The sequence below is a fragment of the Agelaius phoeniceus genome, chromosome 14 (assembly GCF_051311805.1).
Source record: "Agelaius phoeniceus isolate bAgePho1 chromosome 14, bAgePho1.hap1, whole genome shotgun sequence".
NCBI classification, from domain to species: Eukaryota; Metazoa; Chordata; class Aves; order Passeriformes; family Icteridae; genus Agelaius; species Agelaius phoeniceus.
In genome coordinates, this window is record NC_135278.1 from 2,232,089 (window position 1) to 2,257,068 (window position 24,980).

General features: G+C 56.7%; 1 protein-coding gene across 1 annotated transcript; it reads right to left on the reverse strand.

Moving 5' to 3' along the window:
- Positions 1–693: 693 nt before the first annotated feature.
- Positions 694–24,652, reverse strand: LOC129125673 (Krueppel-like factor 5). The gene is made up of 5 exons (XM_054641224.2): positions 24,509–24,652; positions 12,721–12,768; positions 7,968–8,871; positions 5,042–5,101; positions 694–872 (listed from the first exon to the last, which is right to left on the reverse strand). Exons 1-5 carry the CDS (start codon positions 24,650–24,652, stop codon positions 694–696), a joined length of 1,335 nt encoding a protein of 444 aa, XP_054497199.2.
- Between the last annotated feature and the right edge of the window lie 328 nt (positions 24,653–24,980).

The window sequence follows — 24,980 nt, forward strand, 5'->3', positions numbered from 1 at the left end:
CCCTTGTTTGAAGGGTGAGTTTGTCACAGGTCTGTTCTTCTGTGGTCCCACAGAGACTGGGATTGTCACAGCCAACAGTCCTGGGCACGGCTCCTGTTCTGGCATGGCACTGGTGCCACATCCATGGTCACACCATGGGGGACAGGGTCACATCCACAGCCAGGCCATGGGACAGTGTCATATCCATGGTCACACCATGGGGGACAGGGCCACATCCATGGTCACACCATGGGACAAGGTGCCTCGTCCATGGTCACACAGTGTCACATCCATGGCTATGCCATGGGGCTGTCCTAGAGAGTCCAGGTGAGAGCTGTCACAGCCAAGCTGTCACATCCTCCTGGGCCTCACCAAAGGGGTAAAACCCATCCCAAAGGGTCTTGAGACAAGAAATCACTCCTGAGTGATGAATAGATAGCAGGATTGCCAGAAGAACGCCCTTGGGCATCCATGCTCCTGCACCCCAGTGCCACCAGGAGCCTCATCAGGAGCTCAGTCTGCAGTCAGGGCGGGTTTGAGGTGAGCTGAGGGGTTCCAGTCTCTGGTAAGACCAGACAGCGTCGGGGCCAGGCTGGCAGGGCTCTCCTGCCGCCTGGGCGATGGCGGCGCGGGGCCGTTCCTATGTACACATCCTTCCCTGGGAGAAGGGAAGAGTTTGAGCTGCTCTCGGAGAAGTGGGAAGGGAGGCAGCTCCTAATTCTGGTGCCTCTTCATGTGCAGGGCCAGGTGGTCGGAGCGGGAGAAGCAGCGGCCGCACGCCAGGCACTTGAAGGGCTTGGCCCCCGTGTGCTTGCGGTAGTGCCGGGTGAGCTCGTCCGAGCGGGCAAAGCGCCAGTCACAGCCCTCCCACGTGCACTTGTAGGGCTTCTCACCTGCCCGGGGACAGCCACAGGTCACACATGTGCCCAGCCCCCCAAAACCCGCCCTGGCCTCTGGAGATCCCCCCGTCAGTGGCACTGCCAGGGCTCCCCAGCGTGCACAGCCCAGGGCTGCTGAGGGAGCACGGGTTGAGCTGCACCACACAGGGCTTGTCCCTCTCCACCCCCTGCCCAGCCTCCCAAAAACGCCCCCAAGCCTCTGGGAGACACCCAATTTCCTTGGCACTGCCAGGGCTGCACACAGCCCAGCGCCACCGAGGGACTGAGCTGCACCAGCCAGGTCCTGCCCCTCTGCACCCCCTCCCACTTTGCCTTCTGGTGCTCTTCAAGTTCCTGCTGGATTTTGGAGCATTTCTGGCAAAAAAGACAACTTGTGAATTAGGTTGTTTTTTTTTAAATAAAAAGCCAGAAATTCCTAAGGGAGCTGTGAGTGGTGGGAGGCACCAGGAGGAAGACAGGGCTCTAAATCTAAATTTCAATCCGAAAAATCTAAATTTTTTTGAAACCGCCATCCAATGTTGATGGCTGCCCAATCCCTGGAAGTGCTCAAGGCCAGGTTGGATGGGGTTTGGAGGAACCTGGTTTAGTAGAAAATGTCCCTAAAGGATCAGACAGCCTTTAAAGACCCTTCCCAAAGCCGAACCATTCCAGGATTCCATTACCTAATGCTCCACACCTCCTAATTCTTCTGCCAGCAGCTCTGTACACAACCCATTGTGTTTCCCTCAGCACATTCAGGTGATGTCATCCCCGTGCCCTCTCCTCCTCCCTCCCAAACACACCCATTCCCAACCGAAATCCACTCAAGCACGAACCTTCCCAGCCAGCTGGGAACTGCGCCGGAAAAGCCGCGGCCGCTTCCAGCCGGGCCACGGGGCTGAGCCCTGGCTGCAGCCGTGTCCCCACGCAGGGCGTGGTGCTCTCAAATATTAGTGCTGCTCTTAACAGCCTGAACAGGCAGGCAGAGTTCAGGGAATGTGCTGACATTCCCGACCTCAAATATTTACCCTTCCCGGGGCCAAGTGCTGGGCGCAGCGGCGGCGGGAGCGCACGTCCGCACGCAGCACGCGTGCACGGGCATGTGTGCCCTGCCCTGCCGTGCTTCCAGGGATTCCTTCCTCCCCAGCCTTCCAGGGAGCCCTTCCTCCCACAGCCTGCTCCATGGAACCAGGGAATCCTGGAACAGCCTCAGCTTGGAGAGGACGTAAAGCCCTTCGTGTTCCACCCTGCCCAGACCAGGTTCCACCAACTTCCAGGGATTCCTACAGTGACTTCTAGGGATTCCTTCCTCTCCATGCTCCCAGGAAGCCCTTCCTCCCACAGAGCCAGGGAATCCTGGAATGCCTTTTCTTGGAAGGGACCTTAAAGCCCATCTTCCCCAGACCAGGTTCTACTAGACCACATTCCACCTTCTACTAGATCCAAGTCCTATCCAACCTGGCCTTGAACAATTCCAGGGCTGGGAATGCCACGTTTGGCCAGGGAAGTGAAATCAACCACAGCAAGGTCTCCAATGCCTTGCCTGCAGTGGATAAAACACAAAACCATGGATACATGGACCTGGAGGAGGTAGAGCAGCATGAACACATCCTGCTCCTCCAAAAACCCCTGGATGCTGCTCCATGGGAAAGGGAGAGGGATTTTTATGGCTCATGTGAACACAGCACTTGCAGAGGATTTACAAGGAGTTGGTGGGGGTTTTATGGGACTCAGGACATGCCAAGACAAAGGTAAGATTTTCCCAAAGGCAGGATTTGCCCAAAAGCAGGATTTGCCCCAAGAGAGGATTTTCCCAAAAGAGGGATTTTCCCCAAGGCAGGATTTTCCCAAAGTTTGGATTTGCCCAAAGGTAGGATTTTCCCTAAAGCAGGATTTTCCCAAAGGCAGGATTTCTCCAAAGTTAGGATTTGCTCCAATGCAGGATTTTTCCAAAGGTACGATTTCCCCAAAGGCAGAATTTGCCTCAAGGTAAGATTTACCCAAAAGCAGGATTTTCCCCAAAGTAGGATTTTCCCAAAAGCGGGATTTCCCCAAAGGCAAGATTTTCCCAAAGTTAGGATTTGCCCCAAAGCAGGATTTTCCCAAAGGCAGGATTTTCCCCAAAATAGCAAATTTTCCCAAAAGCAGGATTTTCCCCAAGGCAGGATCTTCCCCAAAAGTGGGATTTTCCCCAAAGCAGGATTTTCCCAAAGGTAAGATTTTCCCCAAAGCAGGATTTTCCCAAAGGCAGGATTTGCCCCAAAATAGCAGAATTTTCCCAAAGGCAGGATTTTCCCCAAAGCAGAATTTCCCAAAGGCAGGATTTGCCCCTTGCAGCCCAGACCTTGTCCCCTGCAGGTCGCCGGGCTGGGTCAAGCCCTTTGCTTTCAAACAATGCCAGGTGGATGTCCAGGATGGAATCCCAAGGTTTCCCATTGTCCCGGGTATCCCATTGTCCCTGGAGCTGGCTGCCTCTCCCGGGACAGCACGGCAGGGCGGGCTCAAACAAAGGATCCGAGGTGGCATTCCCGCCCCGGGGGTTTATGTTTAACCTCACAATGGCACCCAGGAAATGAATGGTGGCTCCAGCAGAGGAAAACAGCCTGGCTATGGCAACGAAACCACAAGGAAAGAGCTCCCAGAGCAGGCACTTGTCAGGCAGGGAATGGGAGAAGGGATATTTTTAACACTTTGGGTGGTGGAGCTGAGGCAGGATTTGGGGTGAGCCTTGCTCTTGCAGCTCTGGTGAGGACCTCAGCAAGGATAAGGCCTCCAAAGCAAAACACAAGGCTTAAAAACATTGGATGCAGAGATGCTGGGCCAGGACTGTAGGATGGTTCTGGATTGGATTCCCTGCTTTTTGCTCATCCCACGCCACCACCAGTGGTCCTGACTCCTCAGCTCACACCCTCCCTCACCTCTCCACCCTTCCCTCTAACAGCAGGGGAAGGAAAGAAGGCAAAGCCACTTGGATTTCCTGCCTGATTACTGGGAAACCTGGAAAACCACTGAGTTTTCCTGGATTTCAAACCCACCCAGGTTTTTCTGGGAACATCTTTATATGTGATAGGTAAGGAGGCACCCAACTCATGGATCCTGTCCTGGGCACAGAGCTCCCAACAGAAGGGACAAGAGATATTTAATTTAATTTCATTGCATTTCATTTTAAAGGCCTGATTCCAGACTGTGATAAACCCCTATCAGCACCCAGCTCTGGGACAACATCCTTCCTGTTCCTTTTTTTCCAGCCCTTCCGTGCTGTTTTCAGCCCCTCGTGCCCAGCCCCTGCCAAAGAACCACCGTGGCTCAGGCACAAGATGAAATTCTTTGTTTGAAGGGCTGATAAGGGGGGGAAGGAACAGAGCCAAGAGCAAGGAGCAATTCCCAGCCACAGAACGGGCTTTGGTCGTTGTTCATAAAAAACAGAAGTGAACTCTGGGCCTGGCTTAATTGCTCTCAGTAAAGATCAGCCCTCCTATAAAAGAGATTTATGAGGGCACTGATGGTTCCTGGACTACCTGGGGATCTGATAATGTTTCAGGTATAATAAATGCCTTAATGAGGGCGCCAGGGCTTGAATGCAGAGTGTCACGGAGCTGGATCAGCCCAGGGGAGCTGTGCTGGGAGCTGCTCCCAGCTGGGCTCCCTGTGGCACCCTCAGCCTATCCCCTCACGGACTGGGAGCCCTTCCCTGGGTGGGTTCAGAGGCAGTGGAACTCAGGGAGACACGAGGGGTTCCTCCCTCTCCCTGGGAGCCCTGGGGTGGGGGTTTGACACAGAAGAGATGCCCTGGTCTCCTCAGAGATCCTAAATGTGCAGCACAGGCCTTATGCAGCCTTCCTGTAGGATCAGCAGGATCAGCCCCAGGCAGGATTTGGGAATCAAGGGAAGAGCTCAGAGTGACAAAAAATCAAGGATTCAAGGAACAGATCAGGTTGGGAGGGACCTTAAAGCCCATCTTGCACCATGGTAACTTCCACTGTCCCAGGCTGCTCCAAGCCCCAATGTCCAGCCTGGCCTTGGGCACTGCCAGGGATCCAGGGGCAGCCACAGCTGCTCTGGGCACCTGTGCCAGGGCTCACCACCCTTCCAGCCAGGAATTCCTTCCTGATGTCCACTCTAACCTTTCCCTTTTTGGGGGTTTTGGTACCTGAGGCTGGCATCATTCCTGGAGCTGCTCTTACCTGTGTGAGTCCTCTGATGTGCCTTCAGGTGGGAGCTCTTGGTGTAAACCTTTGAGCAACCTGCAAGGACAGAAAAAAGCACAATTTCCCTGTGAGAAAGGGGCCCTTACTCAAACAAACTCTGATATTTGAGGGGAGGGACAGAGCTGGGCCATGAAAATGAGCCTGGCTTGGGCTCAGCACTAAGGAGCGTTTGCTCTTAGGCAGAGAGACTTTACCACCTCCTCCTGCCACCCATGGGAATTGTGCTGGGAATTAGGGGGGCACAGTCAAGCACAGAGGTTCAAGCCCCCCTTCCAGCACCAGGATGAAAAGCCCTGATTCCCCCACACTCCTGGCTCTGTGCTGCCCTGTCTCTCTGGGCTCCTCTCAGAGCTGACAGGACTTTGCAAGGCCGGGTTTCGTAACAGTCCTGGCCCAGCAGACGTGGTACCAATGTTCCAGGAAGGAAACAGCCAGGGACAGTCACAACTTGGCTTTCAGGTCCCAGAGCAGAGCCAGGGGGAAGTGTTTTCACAAGACCAGCATGAACAGGTTTCATCAAGACAGTGTTTAACAGAAACACCACGACTGGGGAACAGTTCCAACAGCAGGTAACTCAAAAGGAGTCAGTTTGACTCCTCTGAAGTTTAAATTGGATAAAGCTTAAGGAAGCCTCTGCTGCCCTTTCTGGCCCTGCTGCTTTGTGTTTTGATGAGGACATTCAAATATGAATTTGCATTTTTATGACCTGCACAAGCAGCACAGGTATATTTTTCATCCCAGTGTTTCCAGCCAGCCCAGAGGAGCCTCCTGCTCAGGATCAGCCCTTGGTCCTGTCCTGCTCAGGTGGGGCAGGAGCTGCTTTTCTCCTCCTTGGCAGGAGGGACAAGGGGTGGTGACCCTGTTCAGTTTTGCTTCTGGGGCTCTGAAGCTTTGGCAGCTCCTCACATTTGGGAGAGAGATCATGGAATGAAGGAATGGTTTGGGTTGGGAGGGAGCTCAAAGCTCTTCCCATTCCATGGCAGGGACACCTCCCACTGTCCCAGGCTGCTCCAGCCCCAGTGTCCAGCCTGGCCTTGGGCACTGCCAGGGATCCAGGGGCAGCCCCAGCTGCTCTGGGCACCTGTGCCAGGGCCTGCCCACCCTGCCAGGGAACAATTCCCAATTCCCAATATCCCATCCATCCCTGCCCTATGGCAGTGGGAGCCATTCCCTCTGTCCTGTCCCTCCATCCCTTGTCCCCAGTCCCTCTGCAGCTCTCCTGGAGCCCCTTCAGGCCCTGGAAGGTTCTGGATGGGGGCTTTACCAACAGCTCTCCCATGTTCATCTGGTTCCAGGTGTGAAGTCTCCAAGCCCCCCTCACTTCCTCACAGAGGCCAGGTTGGTGAGAATCCTTCACCATTATTCCTGACTGGAGTCACTTCCATCTGAACCTTCAAGGGAGGGATCACATGGATCCCTGCTCCATCTCTGCATGTACAGACCCAGGATTTATTCAGCATAGATTGGGGTGGGTTTTTTTGGGTTGGTTTTTTTTTTTGCGCCACAGACCAAAATCCTGCTAAAAGCAGCTTTGCCTTGGTGCAAATCCTGCAGGATGAGCCTCTGAGCAGTCAGACACGAGGAGTGTGTCTGATACCAGCAGAAGATAAAAAATTCAGCACAAACCATCAACCACTGGCAGCCTGTGGCTCAGAAAGCCCCTGATCCACAGGGTGCCAGAGAGTGGGAAGGTGTAAGCACAGAAAGATCTCTCTCAACCTCTCCTGTTCTTAGGCAGCTCCTGGCATCATGGCTGGAGATGGGATCTGGAGCAGGCAGAGCCTCTGGGATGGCCTCAGCCACTCCCATGCCAGGAAAAGGGTCAGTAAATCTCCCTGAGGCAGTTAGGAAGTGACTTTGCTCATTCACACACCCCCACAGGAAAGCTGTTTGCTAATCCACAGCTGCTCAGCCCTGGGGATCAGCCCAGGAAGTGGGAGGTGTGTCCTGGCCCCGGAGTGGCTCTCACTGCCATCTCTCAATGGGATTTGCGATTTGCTTCCCTGGTGTGTGCCATGGAATCCCAGACTGGTTTGGATTGGAAGCAAAGCTCATCCAAGTTCCACCCCCTGCCATGGGCAGGGACACCTCCCACTGTCCCAGGCTGCTCCAAGCCCTGTCCAGCCTGGCAACTTCCAGGGATCCAGGGACAGCCACAGCTGCTCTGGGCTGATCCCCAGCTTGAGGGCTTGGAGCAAGCTGGGACAGGAAGGTGTCCCTGTCCATGGCAGGAGGTGGGATGACATAGCCTTTAAACATCCCTTCCAACCCAAAGCACTCCATGAATGCCCTTGCACAGCTCCTGCTGCAGCACATGAAGCCATGGAAGGATGGCACAGGGATGTTCAGTTCATTGCCTCTTTAGAAGATCAGAACTCTCAGAGAGTCCAGCAGGGCCCCTGGTGGGAATTCCTTGCTGGTTTTCCACCCAATGTGAGAGAGAGGGAAAGGAAGGGGGAATGGGAATGGCAGAGTGGCTTCAGTGGCTTCTAGGGATTGGGAAGGACCAGAGCGAAGCAACAGCTCAGGAGCAGATTCCCAGGAGCAGATTCCCAGGAACAGATCCCCAAGTACAGATTCCCAAGTACAGATTCCCAGGAACAGATTCCCAACTGCAGATTCCCAAGTACAGATTCCCAGGACCAGATTCCCAGGACCAGATTCCCAGGAGCATCCCTGCCTTAGGAGCTTTGCTGAGTCACATTTGCCTGAGTGTAAAGGGAGAGGGAAGGGGACACAACAGGAAGCACACTGTGCTGGTGGGATCTACCTCTTCTACTCCCTCCCACTTCCCTGGGGCTGCATCCACAGCTTCACCCCAAAAGGATCTCAGGTTATCCTCCCTGGAGGCTCCCACCCACCCTCGGGGTGCCAAGAGCCCCCAGAGGCCCCGTGAGCACACCTGGGTAGTCACAGTGGTGGATCCTCCTCTTCTCCAGCTCGGGGTTGTTGCGCCGGTTGTACTTGGGGGGCTGCATCACCATGTGGCCCTGGGAGAGGCCCCCGACGCCGTTGGGCCCTGGGGGCATCGGGGCCGACTGCACCAGCTTCAGTCCAAAGGTGGCCTCATAGGAGGGCGGGGGAGAGATGGTGTTGATGAGCTCGGGCTGGTTCTCGGGGCTGCCGGGCTGTGAGTTGGGGGGCGAGGGGGGCAAAGTCACCCCCGGGGCGGGGTAGAACTGCCCAGAGATGTTCCCAAAGCTGCCCTGTCCCTGGGCCACGTGTGGGTACTGCTTGAGGGGCCCCACCGGCTGCACGGGCCTGTGTGCCACGCTGGCCACCGAGCCCGTGGACATGGTGACCCCGCTGAGGCAGCTGATGGCCGTGGTGCTGCTGGAGGAGGATGCCAGGGTGGGAACGTCGGCGCTGGCGGCGCCCAGGGGCAGCTGGAAGAGCTGGGATTGCTGCGGGTGGGCGGACAGCGGGATCTCCGCGGGCATCTCCTGCTTGATGAAGATGTTGTTGACCGCCACCGACTGGGGCATGCTGAACACGCTGGTGAAGTCGGGCAGGGTCTGCGTGGGGCCGGAGGAGGACGAGCAGGGCTGGGAGAAGGCGGTGCCGGGCTCGGATTTGATCTGCGGGAAGGGGGCCACGGGCTTGGGGGGCCGGTAGAGCCCCGTGCGCAGGTGGGTGGTGTCGGGCAGGATGACGTTGATGTTCACACTGTAGGGTGCTGAGCTGGGTTTCTCTGTGGAGAAGAACTCATCCACCACCGAGGCGCTCTCCCGGCGGTACTTCTTGTCCGGGAGCATGGGCACGGGCGGCACCTCGCTGGACAGGTACTTGTCCATCTCCGAGCGTGCCTGCGGCAAAAACACGGACACAGGCTGGGAACGCTGACCCTGACCGCCAGCGGGGGGAGACCAACGTCCCTCCAGCAGGAAATGGGGGGAGCAGCGGTGACGGCCCAGGAACCTGAGCTGAGGTGATTTAGCTCCGGGTCTGACTCAGCCAGACTCCCCAGGGCTGAATCAGCGTCCTCTGCCCCACTTCCCCCCTCCCTATCGCCCTGATAACACCGGGCAGCCAGGAGAGGATGCAGGTAGGACAGAAATCAAACCTGATAAAGGGAAGCAAGCTTTGGGTACAAAGCTTTGGCCACGCAAGCAGCAGGAGTGAGCGCTAGGAATGGGATGAATCCAGCCAGGATCACACCTCAGGCACATTGGATCTGCAGCCTGCCCAGGACATGCTGGCTCTGGTCTCCTTTAAACTCAGCAGCCTGAGGAGTGCTTTATTTTGGGGCAGTCTCTTTAATGAACTGAGGAACTCTAGGACAATATCTTTAATTAATTGGGAATAATTCGGGCCTAGAATTCTTTGTGATGTTGCCACTAATTCAGCGTGTTCTGAGCCTGAAAAGGGAACAGTTCCTGCCTTCGTGCCTCACCTAGGCAGTGACTCAGCCCCGGCCTAACCTTTGGGTTAGTTCTGGTTTTACAGAGCTGTTTTTACAAGCCTGGCTCCTCCAAGCTACCAGAACCTCTGGGCTCCTTCCCCTCGTGGTTCCTGCCTGCTGGGGCATCCCACTGGATCCAGGCCCAACCATCCAGCACCCTGATGGAGCAATCCTCGAGGAAATCCATCCTCTGGCACTGGGTGACTCAGGTTCTGTTCGCTGTGGCTGCAGATCCCAGCACTAAAGCTCTCGTGCAGAGCTCCAGCCCTTCACTGCGTGGTTCCCCAAGTGTCACAGCCCTCATTCCCATGGAGAGCAGCTGGAAAAGGACCAGGTTTCCCTGGCAGAGCCCAGAGCGCACTCCAGGAGCAGGAGCTGAGCTCAGCCCACGCCCTGAGCCACTTCCAGCCCTGAACTGTGTCACCATGGTGCCATGGGCCAAAGTCAGCCCTGCTGCCACCTCAGGGCTCTTAACAAAGCTGGGTGGGAGCCAAGAGATTTCCTGGCCCTTTCCAGGGAAAGGATCACAGAGCTTGCAGCTCACTCAGAGCCTTTGCACCTCTGGGAGCCCTGCTGGCAACACATGGCTGAGCTGGCTGTCACCCAGGCAGGGGACAGCCACCAATCCACCCTGGGCACTCGGGAAGGAGCTCGGGGAGGCCGGGCAGGGCAGGGCCAGGGTGCTGTGTGTACACAGCCTGCTGGGAATCCTGCAGAACCAGAGAATTGTCACGTGTGGAAAACACCTCTAAGGGCGTCAACCATGACATGGCTGTCCTTGTCAAACATGGAGGTGCTGCAAACTCCTGTCCTGGTTAAAGGAAGTTCCAAAGCCCCTCTGGAGAAGAAACCCTGGCTCAGGCAAAGCCTAAAGCTGCTTGTGGACTCATGGGATATGCCAAGGATTGAAGGGATCCACAAGGATCATCCAGTCCAGCCCCTGGTCCTGCACAGGGCACCCCAACAACCTGATTGACTAAACATTGCTGGAGCTCCATTCCCTGGGGAGCCTGGTAAGTGTCCAGCACCCTCTGGATAAGGAACCTTTCCCTGATATCCACCTGGCACAGCTCTAGCCATTCCCTGGGCCCTGACCCTGGTGCCTGCCCTCCCTCTTTACCCCGAGGCATCAGCAGGGAAGGGGCTGGGAGAGCTGCAGCTCCACTCCATCCCCATGGAGAGCCCCAACCCCTCCCTGCTGGGGCTGGGCTGGTTCCTCCCTCAGGAGAACCACGGGAGAACCACGGCACAGCCTTGGAGCCCAGCCCTGGGCACTCCTGGCACCCGGGCTGGCACGGGCCATGTTCCCTTGGGAATCAGCTCGCCCCGGGCAGCTCGGGATGCCACACATTCCTGAGCCATGAACGGCCCCACTTGGCAGGAGCAGGGCGGGGTGAGTGCTGGCTGCCATTTCCTTCACTTCCCTTATCTCTGGCATTTCACTTTCTCACCTCCAGTTCCCAAGGGAAGGTCCTTCTGCCGCAGGGGACCAGGCAGGAGAGAAATGGGGAAAACTGTGGAGCTCAAAAGGTCTTTCCAAACTAAAGGATTCCATGGAGGACCCGAATTTCCATGGAGGGTGATGCCTCAGGTTTTTGCTTTTCTATTTTTCAGATTCTGTGCTGCTTTAGTGTGTGGGTCTGGACTTCATATGAGGGGATGGTGAGCTCTGTGCACAGAGCAGGGAGACAAAACAATTCCTGCTCCAGCTGGGGACCAAGGACAAATGATCCAAATCTCAGCCCAAGAGCACAAACACCGTGGGCTGGAGAGAGAAAAACAAGGATGGGACTGCAGGGGCTAAAGCTGGAATGGGACAATGAACTGCAAGATGCAAATGGAGCAGAACTCATCAAAGTGAGAGAGCCCATGACCATTTTGTGACCATTTTGGTTCATCTTGGGTGTGGTCCTGGCTGGGCTCTTGTGCTGCCCAAGGTGGATCCATTGAGGTCTTTTAATAAATCTCTGCTTTATTCTGTAACTCTGTCCAGCCTCTGCTCTAGGTGAGTCTGCACAAGGCATCAAGGGCCCAAATTTCCATGGAGGGCTCTTGTTTGGTGTCACCCAACCTCCGTTCCTCCAGAACCACCCCTCCCTGCAGAGCACTGTCATTTCCTGATCTTTCCATTTAAAAAACTGCAGCAATTCCCCTCCAGGCTCCTGGAGAAAGGGGTGGTAAGGGACAGCAGTGGCTGTCACCAGGCAGGGGGACACCATCCCTGCCCCACTGCTCTCTGTGAGTGTGCAGGACCTGGACAACAACAATCCCACCCCATGGAATGCCCCACCGTGCCACAGCTCTGCAGGAACCCCCAGCACCAGCGTCCCTCCCACAGGGACACACGGGAACCTTTTGTTTGTGGAACCACCTGGAAAACTCTGCCCGGCCGGGTGCTGGCACCTCCCACCCCAAAGCACTTCCCAGGCAGGGCCCAGCCCAGGGCAGGGGCTGAGGGAGCTGGGAAGGGGCTGAGCCTGGAGAAGAGCTGGGAAGGGGCTCAGCCTGGAGAGGAGCTGGGAAGGGGCTGAGGCTGGAGAGGAGCTGGGAAGGGGCTGGAGCCCCAGGAGAGGCTGAGGGAGCTGGGAAGGGGCTGAGGCTGGAGAGGAGCTGGGAAGGGGCTGAGCCTGGAGCAAAGGAGGCTCAGAGGGGCCCTTGTGGCTCTGCACAGCTCCTGCCAGCAGGGCACAGCCGAGGGGGTCGGGCTGTGCTCCAGGGAACAGGGACAGGAGCAGAGGGAACGGCCTCAGGCTGGGCCAGGGCAGGTCAGGGGATATGGGGAAAATCTTCCCCAAAAAGGGTTGTCCAGCCCTGTCTGGAGTCCCCATTGCTGGAGGGATTTAACAGCCATGTGGATGTGACACTTGGGGACACGGGTCAGTGCTGGGGAATGGTTGGACCCGATGGTCTGAGAGGGCTTCTCCAAATTAAACAATTCCATGATCCTACAAAGTCCTCAGCTCAGACCAGCACAACTGAGGTGACCAACTGCCACTCAAGCACTCAGGTGCTCCTGGTTGTCACTCCTGGGTCCCACAGCCCATGGGGACACACAGGCCATGAAGGTGACAGTGACACACACAGGGGACTGGCAGAGAGGGAGGGATGTGCCCCAGCTGGAAGTGGGGATGGAAGGAGGGAGTGGGAATGGGGAGTAGGGAATGTCCCAGCTCAGTCTCTTGGGGGCTCCTGTGTTTCCTCTTCCCAGCAGGAGCAGGAGGATGCAGGGGAAGGAATGAGGGAAGGTGCTCACCTCCAGGATGAGCGGTGGCATCCGCTGGTCCATCCTCATGGGGTGCAGCTGTGGGAGGCAGGGCTGGGTTAGTGGGGTGTCCTCCTTGCCTTGGCCACCCCAAAGACCCCCCAAATTCCCCTGGCCAAGGAAAGCAGCACCCCCAGAGCCCCCCAGGTCTCCAGGTGTCCCCCATGCCAGTGGTGCCTCCTCCCACCCCACACCATGGAAGCAGCTGGTGGTTGCCCACCATGGTTGGAGCCTGTCCAAGGAGGAACAGGGAAACCTCTTTGGGAAGAAGAGACAAATGGGAAGTACTGAGCTCCCCAAGGAGACTGAGGCACGGAACCTTAAATCCCTTTATCACCCCCACACAGATGACAGTGAGCTCACAAATGTCCTGCACCTCTCTCTCCTCCTGCCTCTGCCTCTCCCAGATTCCCACAGAGGGCTGAGGGCTCTTCCCAGATCCCTCAGACCCAGATCCTTTCTCCAAGGTCAGTGTCCCAAACAGGCCACAGCCCTCCAGCACCAAGAAGAGGGGAAGAGATCTGGGATTCCTCCAGATCCCAAACCAGTATTTGCCAGGCTCCTGTTGCCTCCCTCTCACACCATTCTCCTGCTCACTGCCAGGAGAGTTTCAGATCTCAGAGCTGGACAGCCCTGCCTGTCCCCTCCCATGGGACAGCAGTGACCTGGGATGCTCAGCCCAGCCCCCCTGCAGGAAGGAGCCATTTCCTGGCTCTTTTTGGGCAGGACTGAATTTATCCCACACACAGGGTGCTCAGCTCATCCCAACAGTGATGTGGACTCATGGGGAAAGGCCTCAGAGCCTTGCAGATGAAGAGCCAGCAGGTTTTCAGTGGGGTCACGGGCCCAGTTTCCCTCACAGTCATGGCCAGGCCATCCCTGGGGACCAGGATGGGGGCAGGAGGCACCAGACAACCCTGACTGCATGGCCACAGCTCCAGCAGCCACCACGAGTCAGGGATCAGCAGCTCAGGGAAAGGGGAAACACCAACAGACCTGCTGGGAGGCCAGAGGGACTGGGATCCTTCAGAGTGCCACCATGGCTTGAGCTGGGAGGGACCTCAAAGCTCATCCCATTCCTCAAGCCCTCTCCAGCCTGGCCTTGGACACTGCCAGGGATCTGGGAGCCTGTGCCAGGGCCTGCCCACCCTCCCAGCCAGGAATTCCTTCCCAAAATCCCACCCAAACCCACCCTCTTTGATTTGCAGCTGTCCAGGAAGGGAAAGCCAACAAGAAACTCCTCTCATGGCCAAAGCACTGAATTCTGGGGGGATTTTCCCCCAAAAATCACCCAAGTTTAACCCTGGAGAATCATCTCCTCAACTTGGCAGAGAAAGAAAACCAAATTAAAAACAAGGAGAAGGCACAAAGCAGCACTTTGTCCACTCCAGAAAGGCCACAGCACACCAGTTTGTGTCTCTGGACAGCACACCCAAACCTGGTGACCAAAATTCCCTGGGGAGGATGGGATAACCTCAGGAGCAGCCCCTGGGAGAGCTGGAGGGTGTGAATCCCCCAGGCCCAGTAAAACCAGTGGCTCACTGAAGAGAGCAATGCCATCCCACCTCTCCAGAGGGGATTTTGGAGGAGCAGGATTTTCCAGTGGTTCATAGGGGTGGACATGAGCCCCTCCAGCCCTGGCAGTTCCCATAAATCCTGCAGGAGCCTAGGATTTATGCCTGGATCAGATGTCCCAGCCTGGGGGAGCTGTTATCAGCACAGAGATCGATTCAAGCAGAGTCCAACACAAACATTTCTTGGCAGGCCCCAGATAAACCTGGATTAACCACGAGCACGGAGAGCTGGGCTGGGGCTGGGGTGGGACTGGCTGTCCCCTGATTAAACACCTCCTAATCTGCAGGTGATAAATGACAAACGGCCCCAGAGGAACATCAGGTGTTGTCACCTCCCGGGAGCGCCAGGGGACCAGGAGGGAAATCAGTGTTTGCTAAACAGGCACCAGAGCTCTGAGGGTGGCACAGGGGGGGACCTGGGGGTGTTTCACCAGCCCTGTGCCCATTCCTGCCTGGGCAGAGCTCCCAGCCCTTCTCCCAGGTGGGAGATTCCCTCTCAGCTGGATCCAGGCTCCTGCTCACAGCCAACACCCCAGCGTGGGGGGCTGCAAAGAGCTCTGGGGACAGGGGGTAAGAAAAATGTCACCTGTGTCCATGCTGGGCAGGCAAGAGCATCCAGCCCTGAGGCCCAGCATCAGAGGGATGTGGAACTGCTGGAGGAAATCCAGAGGAGGCCATGGATCTGCTCCAGGGCTGGAGCCAGGCTGGGAGAGCTGGGGGTGCTCACCTGGACAGGAGAAGCTCCAGGGAGAGCTCAGAGCCCCTGCCAGGGCCTGAAGGGGCTCCAGGAGAGCTGCAGAGGGACTGGGGACAAGGGATGAAGGGACAGGACACAGGGAATGGCTCCCACTGCCAGAGGGCAGGGATGGATGGGATACTGGGAATTGGGAATTGTTCCCTGGCAGGGTGGGCAGGGGCTGGCACAGGTGCCCAGAGCAGCTGGGGCTGCCCCTGGATCCCTGGCAGTGCCCAAGGTTGGTTGGAGCTTGGAGCAGCTTGGGATGGTGGGAGGTGTCCCTGCCCAAGGAATCTTAAAATCCCTTCCTACCCAAACTTGGCTTTAAACTGAAAGGGAGTAGGTTTACATTAGGTACTGGGGAAAAAACTGTTCCCTGTGAGGGTGGGCAGGCCCTGGCACAGGTGCCCAGAGCAGCTGGGGCTGCCCCTGGATCCCTGGCAGTGCCCAAGGCCAGGCTGGACACTGGGACTTGGAGCATTGGGACAATGGAAGGTGTCAGGCTGGGTGATCTCCAATGTCCCCCCAGCACAAACCAGTCCCTGTCTGGATGATTCTCTGACCTGGGGGTTCAAGGAATGGGGCAGCAGCAGGAGGTGGCTCCAGCAGGAAGGGGGGGCTGTCCCAGGATGAGGGACCTGGGCACAGGTGTGGCACAACGGCCGTGCCACCACCCAGCCCTGGCTCCTTCCCTCCGTGCACCTGCACGAAACTCCAGCCTCCAAGGGAATCAGCAAACAATGGGCAGGATAATCATCAATCAACCCCCCTGGCACGGCCCTGGCAGTGCCCCTTTGCAGGCTCACTTTATAAATAGCCTGTATTTATATCCAGATTTGGTTCAATATCAGCATTTATTGTCTCCTGGTTAAATATTGACCTGGGTAAATATTTGATCCTCTGATCATTTGGGTTTGATACCGACCTGCATCGACGTTATTTTCTGTTTGTTCCTCACGTCTCCTGGAACTCTCTGTAAAACGGGATTAGCAAAGAAAGCCCCGGGACTCTTCCTTTCAAGTGCCCAACGTTTGCTGCTGTAAACAACAAAGCCTGTCCCAGATGGAATCCGTGGGAATGTGCTGGGCCCAGGGAGGCCCTGGATGGGCTCTGAGCACTCCAGGGTGAGGGGTTGCCCTCGAGGCATTAGTGGATTATTTGGCTTGGAAAACACCTCCAAGGTGACCAAGGTTGACATCATCCACCCCAGGCATTTCCCCTTTTCCTGCCCCAGTTCCCTGCCAGACAAAGGATGTCAGACCCCATCCTGCCCCAAGCTGGGTGTTCACAGCACTCCAGGATGAGGTGCTGCTCCCAAATCATTCATGGAATTTCATTCATTCTCCGGGTTTGTGCCCATGGCTGGCCCAGGAGATGGGGAGGGTTATCCCAGTGCTCTTTCCTGCCCTTGTGTTGGAACTCCCTGAGCAGATGATGAGTTCCCAGGAACCAGGGGAGCTGGGAATCTCCATCCAGGCAGTCCCACTCCCAGACCTGCTGGCTGTGTTTGCAGTTCCTTCCCTCCAGCAGCTGATAAAGGCTCCCTCAAAGGCAATCCAGCTCAGGAATTTATCACCGGGATCATGCCACAATCCCAAAGGCCAAGGGAGTCAGGGAAACCAGCCTCATCCAACTCCAAGGTCAAGGGGCTGCCAGAGGAGCAGCTGGGAACAGCCAGGCTCCAGCAGCAAGCAGAAACCTTCCCAAAAACAGAGCCATAAATGGAGTGAAAAATACCAAACCCTTGGAGACAGAGCGGGAAGGGAATGACACAGGAGCATCTACAGATGTGAGGGTGGGGGGCTCCCATGGTGATTTTGGTGATCCACATTTTTGGGGTAGATCCCACTTCTGCAGGACCACCAAGAGCCACCTCAGCCCTGGATGGAGCTGGAAGGGAGGTGGCAATCAGGGATGGCCTCTCCCCTCTCCGTACATGGTGTGAGGACAACTCTCAAAGTGTGGGAAGGGAGGACATGAGGGTTTAAGGGAGCTGCACCTCCCCAGCTTTCAGGATATTCCCATTCCATGATTTCTGAGCTGCTCCTGCTCAGCAAAGGCTAAGGTGAAGCCCCTGAAGGCAATTGAGGTTTTCCATCAAAGCTCCTGGAGGTCACTCTGGGCTGATCCCTGGTGTGAGCTGCTACAGCCCCTTGGAGGGTTTTTGGGAAAAATGATTTAATGTTATTTCAACTCCTGGAAGATCGAGAGGCTTGGAGCTGCTCCAGCCTCAGCCAAAACACTCAAGGAACCCTGGGTTACACAGGCACAAATCAGCTCTGGATTTGGAATTAGCCAGGAGCAGGGGCCCCCTGCAGCTCCACTGCTCCTTCTGGACTCAGCTCCAGCCCAGAACTGCCTCTCCCTGACTCCTGGATGCCACAATCCCCAGGATTCCTCTTTTCTGCTCCAGCCCAGAACTGCCTCTCCCTGACTCCTGGAGGCCACAATCCCCAGGATTACCTGGACAGATTTATCCATCTGTTCCTGCCAACAGGACACAGGGGTTATCTTTGACCTTCCAGTTGCCCCAGTTCCACATCCCTGCCCCAGGTCCTGAAGGTGTTGTGGGAGAGGTTTGGAGCTCCCAGGGCTCATCCCCAGCTGGTGGGATTGACTCTGCCTCCCCCAGCCCCTGTGGCAGCTCACTCTCCTGTCCAAGGCAGCTCCCAGGGGCTGACAATGGAATGAGTCACTGGCTGCTTGCCGGGGCTTGTGGAGCCCTCCTGGCACCCAGATCCCATCAAAGAGGCCACAAATCCCGTTCTTCCCAGGCAAACCACCGGGCAGACCCTGGGCAAGGTCAGGTTTCACGTGCAGACAGCAAATCCCCCCATCCCTGCAGCCCCAGCTTCCTCCCAGAGCAGTTGGGAAAACAAAACAGAGCCTGAGGCTGCCTTGGGTTGGGCCAACCCTTGTTCCAAGCCTGAACATCCCCAGGCCAAGGAGATCTGCCAAAACTGGGACTGAGGGGGACACTGGAGCAGGCCCACTCCTGCCACGTGCCCTGTGCTGAGTATTTCATGGAATCATGGAATGGTTTTGGTTGGAAGGGACCTCAACCATCACCTCATTCCACCCCCTGCTCTGTGCTTCTGGTGTGGTGCTGGGAGCAGAAATCTGGGGTTTCCTCCAGACCCAGGGCCCTCCACTCAAACCCTCCCTTTCCACACTTTCCCTGTATAAAGGAATCCCCAGTTGCTGTTAATTAAGGGAAGCTGATTATGGCACAGGCCAGCAACAGCTCCCAGGGGAAGCTCTGAGCCCTGGAGAAACCCCAGTGGGAGCATTTGGGAGCCTGGGCACTGCCAGCCCTGGGAAACACAAGGACTGGGACACTCCTGGCATCCCCAAGGGGATGGCAAACCCCAAATTAATGGAGTTGAGCTCCTCCCACACCACAGAACCACAAAACCCCCAAATATTGGAAGCTGCCCAGAACAAAACATTCAGAAATGTTTTGGATGAGAACCTGGGGAGATGCCCTGATTTTCCCAACAAATCTGGGGCTTTTCCACAGCTAAGAGAACATCAAACCTGTTCATTGTGAGGAATATATTAATATTTATATATGAATTTTAATATATTCAGCCATTCCTGGGCTGAGCTCCCTGAAATGTCCCTGAGGAGCAGCAAAATTACAATTTTGTAGAGACAACATTAAAATATTTGGGGTAAATAAATACACAACAAAAGACCCCATGGTTGGATGGGCTGGAGGACATCCACATCCTCTGGGCTCTCCACGATGGGTTCAGATCCATGAGATAAATCACCTCAGGTGTGAGGGATCTGATAAGGGATGGATAATGCCCTGCTTTTTGGGATAAACCTGTGTTTTCAGAGCAGCTACACTGCAATGAATTCCTTGCCATTCCCTTCTCCTGCTTGCACTGAAAATCCTACAAGGAGCGAGGTCCTGAAATGTTTTAATACTCACAAATCCTGCTCTGGGTGGGAACTTAAGGTCCCTCCCCATCACGCTGAAAAAACAATAATTTTCCAAGAATTCTCGCAGCATTTCTGAACTCAATGAAAGATTCTTTGTTTGAGTTTCAAGCCGAGCTTGAACGGGGCTGAAGCTCTTTGATGTGGTAAACAGCCCATGGGGGTTTTTTTGGAGGGTTTTCATGCTAGCTCAAGTTCTGAGAACATCTGAATTGTAAACACGAGTTCTCCAATCCCCGGAGCCCGGCCGGCCCCTGTGACTGCGGGAATTCGCCAATGGAGCACGAGGAAAGCAAACACTGTAATCGAGCTCACAAGACGCTCGTAAGTGCGATTATTTGCAGTGGATGGGTTGGATAAAAGAACTCACTGGAGCAGGGAAGGAGAACAAAACAGCGCCGGGAGGTGACCGAACAGGTTTGAGAGGGGGAAAACTCCCGGGCGGTGATGCACGGGCCAGAAATGCATTCCCCAAAGCCGGGCAGCGAGTTCAGGTGACGGGATTTGCCTCCCGCACAGCGCTCAGGAGGAGCCGTAGAGGGAAATCCGGAGCGCCCCGCTCGTTCCCTCCTTTCCCAGCGTTCCAAAAAGGAAAAGAACACCAACTCCCAGGCGCTTTCCCAGCTAATCCAAGCGGATGGCAGGTCCCAGGGAGGAGGACGAGCATGGCACACCTGGAATCCTCGTCCCCTTCCCTCGCTCCCTCCTTCCCGAGCAGAACAATCAGCCTTTGTCCCACCGGGACAGAGCCGCAGCTCCGCGGCTCAGAGTTCGGCTGAGCTGCTCCATGGAGCTGCTCCTTCCATCCTGCCCCTCCTTCCATCCTCCTTCCTCCTCCTTCCATCCTGCTGCTCCTTCCATCCTGCCCCTTCCATCCTGCCCCTCCTTCCATCCTGCTCCTTCCATCCTCCTGCTCCTTCCATCCTGCCCCTCCTTCCATCCTGCCCCTCCTTCCATCCTCCATCCTTCTCCTTCCATCCTGCTGCTTCTTCCATCCTGCCCCTTCCATCCTGCCCCTCCTTCCATCCTGCTCATTCCATCCTGCTCCTTCCATCCTCCTGCTCCTTCCATCCTGCCCCTCCTTCCATCCTCCTGCTCCTTCCATCCCGCTCCTTCCATCCTCCATCCTTCTCCTTCCATCCTGCCCCTTCCATCCTGCCCCTCCTTCCATCCTGCTCCTTCCATCCTGCCCCTCCTTCCATCCTGCTCCTTCCATCCTCCTGCTCCTTCCATGCTCCATCCTCCTCCTTCCATCCTGCTCCTCCTTCCATCCTCCATCCTCCTCCTTCCATCCTGCTCCTTCCATCCTCCTGTCCCTTCCATCCTCCTGCCCCTTCCATCCTCCTGCTCCTTCCATCCTGCTCCTTCCATCCTCCTGCCCCTTCCATCCTGCTCCTCACTCCCTCCTGCCCCTTCCATCCTGCTCCTCACTCCCTCCTGCCCCCACCCAGGGAGCTCAGCAGTGTTTGGGGCCTCCAGAAAACCCAAATAACAAATATTGTGGATGAAGCCCTGGCATGTGCTGGGTTTGGCCTCACTGGTTCTACCCAGAGCTTCCTGCAGGCTCTGGAGCTGCTCTGCTGTGGGACCAACCCCTGGCACACCCCTGGGCTGGGGATTCTCCTGAGGGTCTTCCAGCAAAATCAGAGGGATAAATGGATCATTTCTGGGAATCTATCCCAGCTCCCCGTGGCCCTGCAGACACCTGCCAGGCACAAAGCCCATCAGACTTGTAAATCCACGGGCTGGTCCCAAAAACATTGGGATCAGCTGATCCCAAAGCAAAACAGAGGGAAGGATCCCTCCCTCTGGAGATCCCTCATGCAAGGCTCCACCAGCTCCCAAACCCATCCTCGTGCCGGAGGGATCAGGTGTTCCCGTTCCTCCTTGGCAAGATTTAACTTCCCATCTCTCCCACCCCATTCCTGCACTCCCTGGAGCCAGCACCCTTTGGAAATGGATTTTGCATGGAATTTCTGAACCCTTATCCAAAGCCAGGAGGATCCCCAAGGGAGGGAATTCCCCCCAAGCATCCCATTCCAGGCCCACAGCAAAATTCCAAAGCAGCCATCTCCCCTTTCCCTGCAGAAAAGCCAAATTTATTCCCTGCCTGCAGCTCCTGAGATTCCAAGGAAATGAATCATGCCCTGGGAGCTGTGCTGGGCACTCCAACATCTCTCCTAAAAAGTAAAGGAGCTTTATTTATGGAAGGCAGGACTCTCCTGGCCCTGACCAGGACCCATCACCCTGGTTCCAAGGCACTGGAGCACCAAGAAGGAGGGAAAGCCATCCCTGCTCCAAGGGATAGCCACTCTCAAGCCACCACAGCCACATTCATGACAAGGATGCACCAAAGGAGGTGCAGGACATGGCACAGGGGCAGGATTGAAACAGCTCCTGAAAGCTGGAGCATTCCTAAAAATGCTGGATCCAGCTCCTCCTGTGATCCAAGAGCAAAATCCCTGCCAAGATAAGTCAGAGGAACAGCACAGCACCTGCACCCTGTTCCACAGCTCTTCCACGCTGCTGGAAGGGTCTGGCAGTGCCATTCCCAGCACTGAGGAGGTGAAGTGCCAGGAAAAGCTCTGGGAACAGCACTTTCCTCATCCCATCTCATGTGTCCAAGCACCCCCCAGATGCTGGAGATGTTTTGTTCCTCCTAAGCCCCCCCTAGCCCAGAGAGAGCCAAGGACAGGGTGGGGAAGTGCCTGTGGGGCAGGAACTGGGATCAGGAGACACAAAGGGAGCCCTTTGCTGCTGCTCCCCAGCCTGCAGCCAAGGAAAATCCCTTTCCACACTCATCAGCATCTTCCTTGTTTCCCACCACAGCCTCAGCCCCACCGGGAGCTCACCAGCCCCACCACAACTGCCCTGGGGCCTGGCACAGGCAGGAAGGGGTTAAACCAAGGGACAGGGTCGGGGGTTTGTCCTTCTGTCTCTTCCCAGCAGCTCCTGCCTCTCTCAACAGCCTCCAACACCAGAATTCCCAGCTGGAGTCAGGGACACAGGGATTGCCTTCCCAAACCCTCGAGGACAGAGGGTGGCAGAGCCACCTCCCCACAGCCACAGGGGAGCCGGGAGGAGCCAATTCCTGCCCTGCCCTCCAGGCCCGGGTGATCCCGGGATGCTTCTCCAGCCCCAGGGGCCCAGGAATGCTGTGGCAGCCAGGTGGGAGCAAGAATAAATCCCTCAGGCCCCTCACTCATCCAGGGAACCCAACAGCCACACAAAGGGATCAGCTCCTCCTCTCCTGAAATGTTCCCTGGACATTACTTTTGCTTTACTGCTACTACTATTATTATTTTTATTATTAACTGCATTACTTTTGATTATTATTATTATTTACTATTATTATTATTCCCTCCAGCATCAGCCACTGGAGATTTAAAGAGGAAAATGCTTTTTCTGGCTGATCTGACTCAAATCAGGAATGAAAAGTCCTTTCCTCTCACAAGCCCTTTTCCCTCCTCTTTTCTCTGTTTTTTTTTGTTTGGTTGGTTGGTTGGTTGGTGTTTTTTTTTTTCTTGTTTGTTTGGGGTTTTTTGCTGTTGTTTGGTTGGTTGGGTTGTTTTTTGGTTTTTTTTGGTTTTTTTTGTTTTTTGTTTTTTGTTTTTGTTGTTGGAAAAGCCAAGGAAAGGGAAAATTTGATTGGAAATTCCACAAAGGATCTGTCTCCACCTGAGCCGAATCCAATAAAATTTTTGACAGCAAAGAGCTCCCACCTGAAAAGCAATTTGAAGGGGATATATGGCAGTGAAATCACAGGGATGATTTGCTCCTGCCTCTTCCCAAGCTCAGGCACCCAGAGCACGGGAACTGCCCCGAGCTGGAGCCTGACAGGTCACAGCCTTTGGCACCTGCCTTGTCAAGCTGATAAAAACCCTCTGGAGCAAAGGCTCCCCAGCCCTGCAGCTCCTCCAGGCAGGGCTCCCACAGCCCCTGGAACCCGCTGGGAAAAAGGGACCAGGCCATGGAAACTCCTGCCCAGGGGCTGTGGGCTCCAGCCCGGGGCTCTTGGGGTGTCCCAGCACAGCCCTGCTCCCTGCGTGGGTTTGGGGAGCCATGGGATCCATGGGACCTGCTCAGCTCCACAGCTGCTGTGCCAGGATCCCACTGCCCAGGAGGGACACAGGAGGGTCAGTGGCAAAGGGTGACACCTCCAAGGCCACACCTCAGCTGCCACCGCCCCAGAGGAAAGTGGGACCAAACTGGGAAGAGAAACTACCTTTCCCCTGGAAGGGCAGCAGGGATGGGGTGGGGTGAAGGTGTCCCCAACCATGGGTGTCCCCGTGAGGGGGACAGGAGGTGGCCAGCCATGGCCACTGCCTCATCCCACCCAGACAGAATAAGGCAAGAAGCCAAGCTCACCTTGCCCAGCCCTTTTTGAGGGGGTTTGGAGGGAGCTGACTGCTTTTCCCCCTGGGACAGGCCCTGGGGACAATCCCAGCTTTCCAAGAGCCACCACCCAGCTCTGCTCCAGGTGATCCCCAAACCCCACAGGGGAGGGAGGAATGGCTCCCTGTTTGACCCCACAGCCACGAGCACCACTGACAGCCCCTGTGGATCCCGGAGCTCCAGGAAATCCAGGGATGGAGCCACGGCCTTCACCTCCCTCTGCGGGACACAGCCCCAAAATGGCCCTGGGCACTCCGGTGACGTGGGGAACAGAGCAGGGGCACTGGGGATGTGGGCCTGAGCCTGGCTGGTGCCACCCAGGCTGGGGTGGCCTCCCAGGGGTCTCTGGAGGAGCAGAGGTCGGGTGGGGGTCCCTGTGTGGCCCTGGAGCCGGGCCTGGAGCGCTCCCGCCCCGCTCAAAATGGCGCTGGGGCTGTGGGGTTGGGGTTAATCATTACCCGGGCACCCCGCGCCCCACGGAGCGGGAAAAGGGGAAACCTCGGCTCCAGGGTGGGGCCCGGCCTGCCTCACCCTCCCTGCAGCAGGAAGAGCGGCCGGAGGCTCTGGGGGTGGCACACGGAGCCTGGTCCCCCACATGGGGTGGGCAGCAGGGCCCAGGAGAGGGGTGGGCCTGCGGGAACATCCCAAAGCCTTATCCCGGCCTTTATCTGGGGGGAATGCTGCCAGGGAATCTCGAGGAGCATTCCTTCCCCACGGCGGTGGTGGAAAAGTACAGAAAATCAAATAAAATGGAAAATAAGGTCCCGTGTCCCGTCTGGCACGCACAGGCACAGCAATCCCGATCCCAAAACCCTTCCCGGTGGGAGAGACCCTGGACACCCCTGGCCTGCCAAGCCCAGGGGACAGGGACTGAACCCTGGAGCGGGAGCAAAGCCCACACGGACTTTGCCGAGGAGTTTTGAAGGCAGACGGAAGGCAGAAAACCCAAACCAAAATTCCCGAACAAAACCCAACACGCCCAGGAGAAAAGCCAGCGCAGGGGGAAGCGGGAGCCCACAGAGCCACGGAGGTGTCGCAGCCACGACGGGAGAAACAAAGCAGAATTCAGCCCAAACCCGGAGGCACCTGAGCGGGCGGGAGCGGCCCCTTCCCTCCCAGCGCTTACCTGCGCCAGCTCGGGAGGGGTCTCCAGGGGCCGCGAGGGGCCTTTGATGTCCTCGAAGACCGGGGTGTCCTCGCTGGGCTCCCCGGACATGCTGACGGGTTTGAGCGGTGCCAACACCGCCGCGTCCACCAGCCCGCTGCTCATCCCCCCGCGCCCCGCACGGGACAGGGCCCGGGAAACGGGGAAAAGGGGGAAAAAAGGGGGAGAAACAAGGGAGGGGAAGGGAAAAAAACCCCTGAGGCGAGGCGGAGCGAGCTGCGCGGGTGGGAGGCCGGGAAGGCTGTACCTGGCCGCGGGAAGGCTCTACCTGGCCGCGGGAGGAGGAAGCGGCCCCGGGAGCGGGCGGTGATGCGGAGCCAATCAGGCTCCCGGCGCCGGCCCCGCCGGGACAGCGCTCATAAAAGGGCGAGAGGAGCCCCGGCAGCGGGCCCGGGCAGCTGCAGCACCCCAAACACAGCCCGCGAGCTCTGCC

Bases quoted from the DNA above. Each gene is read 5' to 3' on its own strand.
- LOC129125673 (XM_054641224.2), bottom strand. From the start codon at position 24,652: ATGAGCAGCGGGCTGGTGGACGCGGCGGTGTTGGCACCGCTCAAACCC. The intron at 8,872-12,720 runs GTGAGCACCTTC...TTTTTGCCGCAG, and splicing joins TGCCACCGCTCATCCTGGAG to GCACGCTCGGAGATGGACAA. The intron at 873-5,041 runs GTAAGAGCAGCT...GTCCCCGGGCAG, and splicing joins ACATCAGAGGACTCACACAG to GTGAGAAGCCCTACAAGTGC.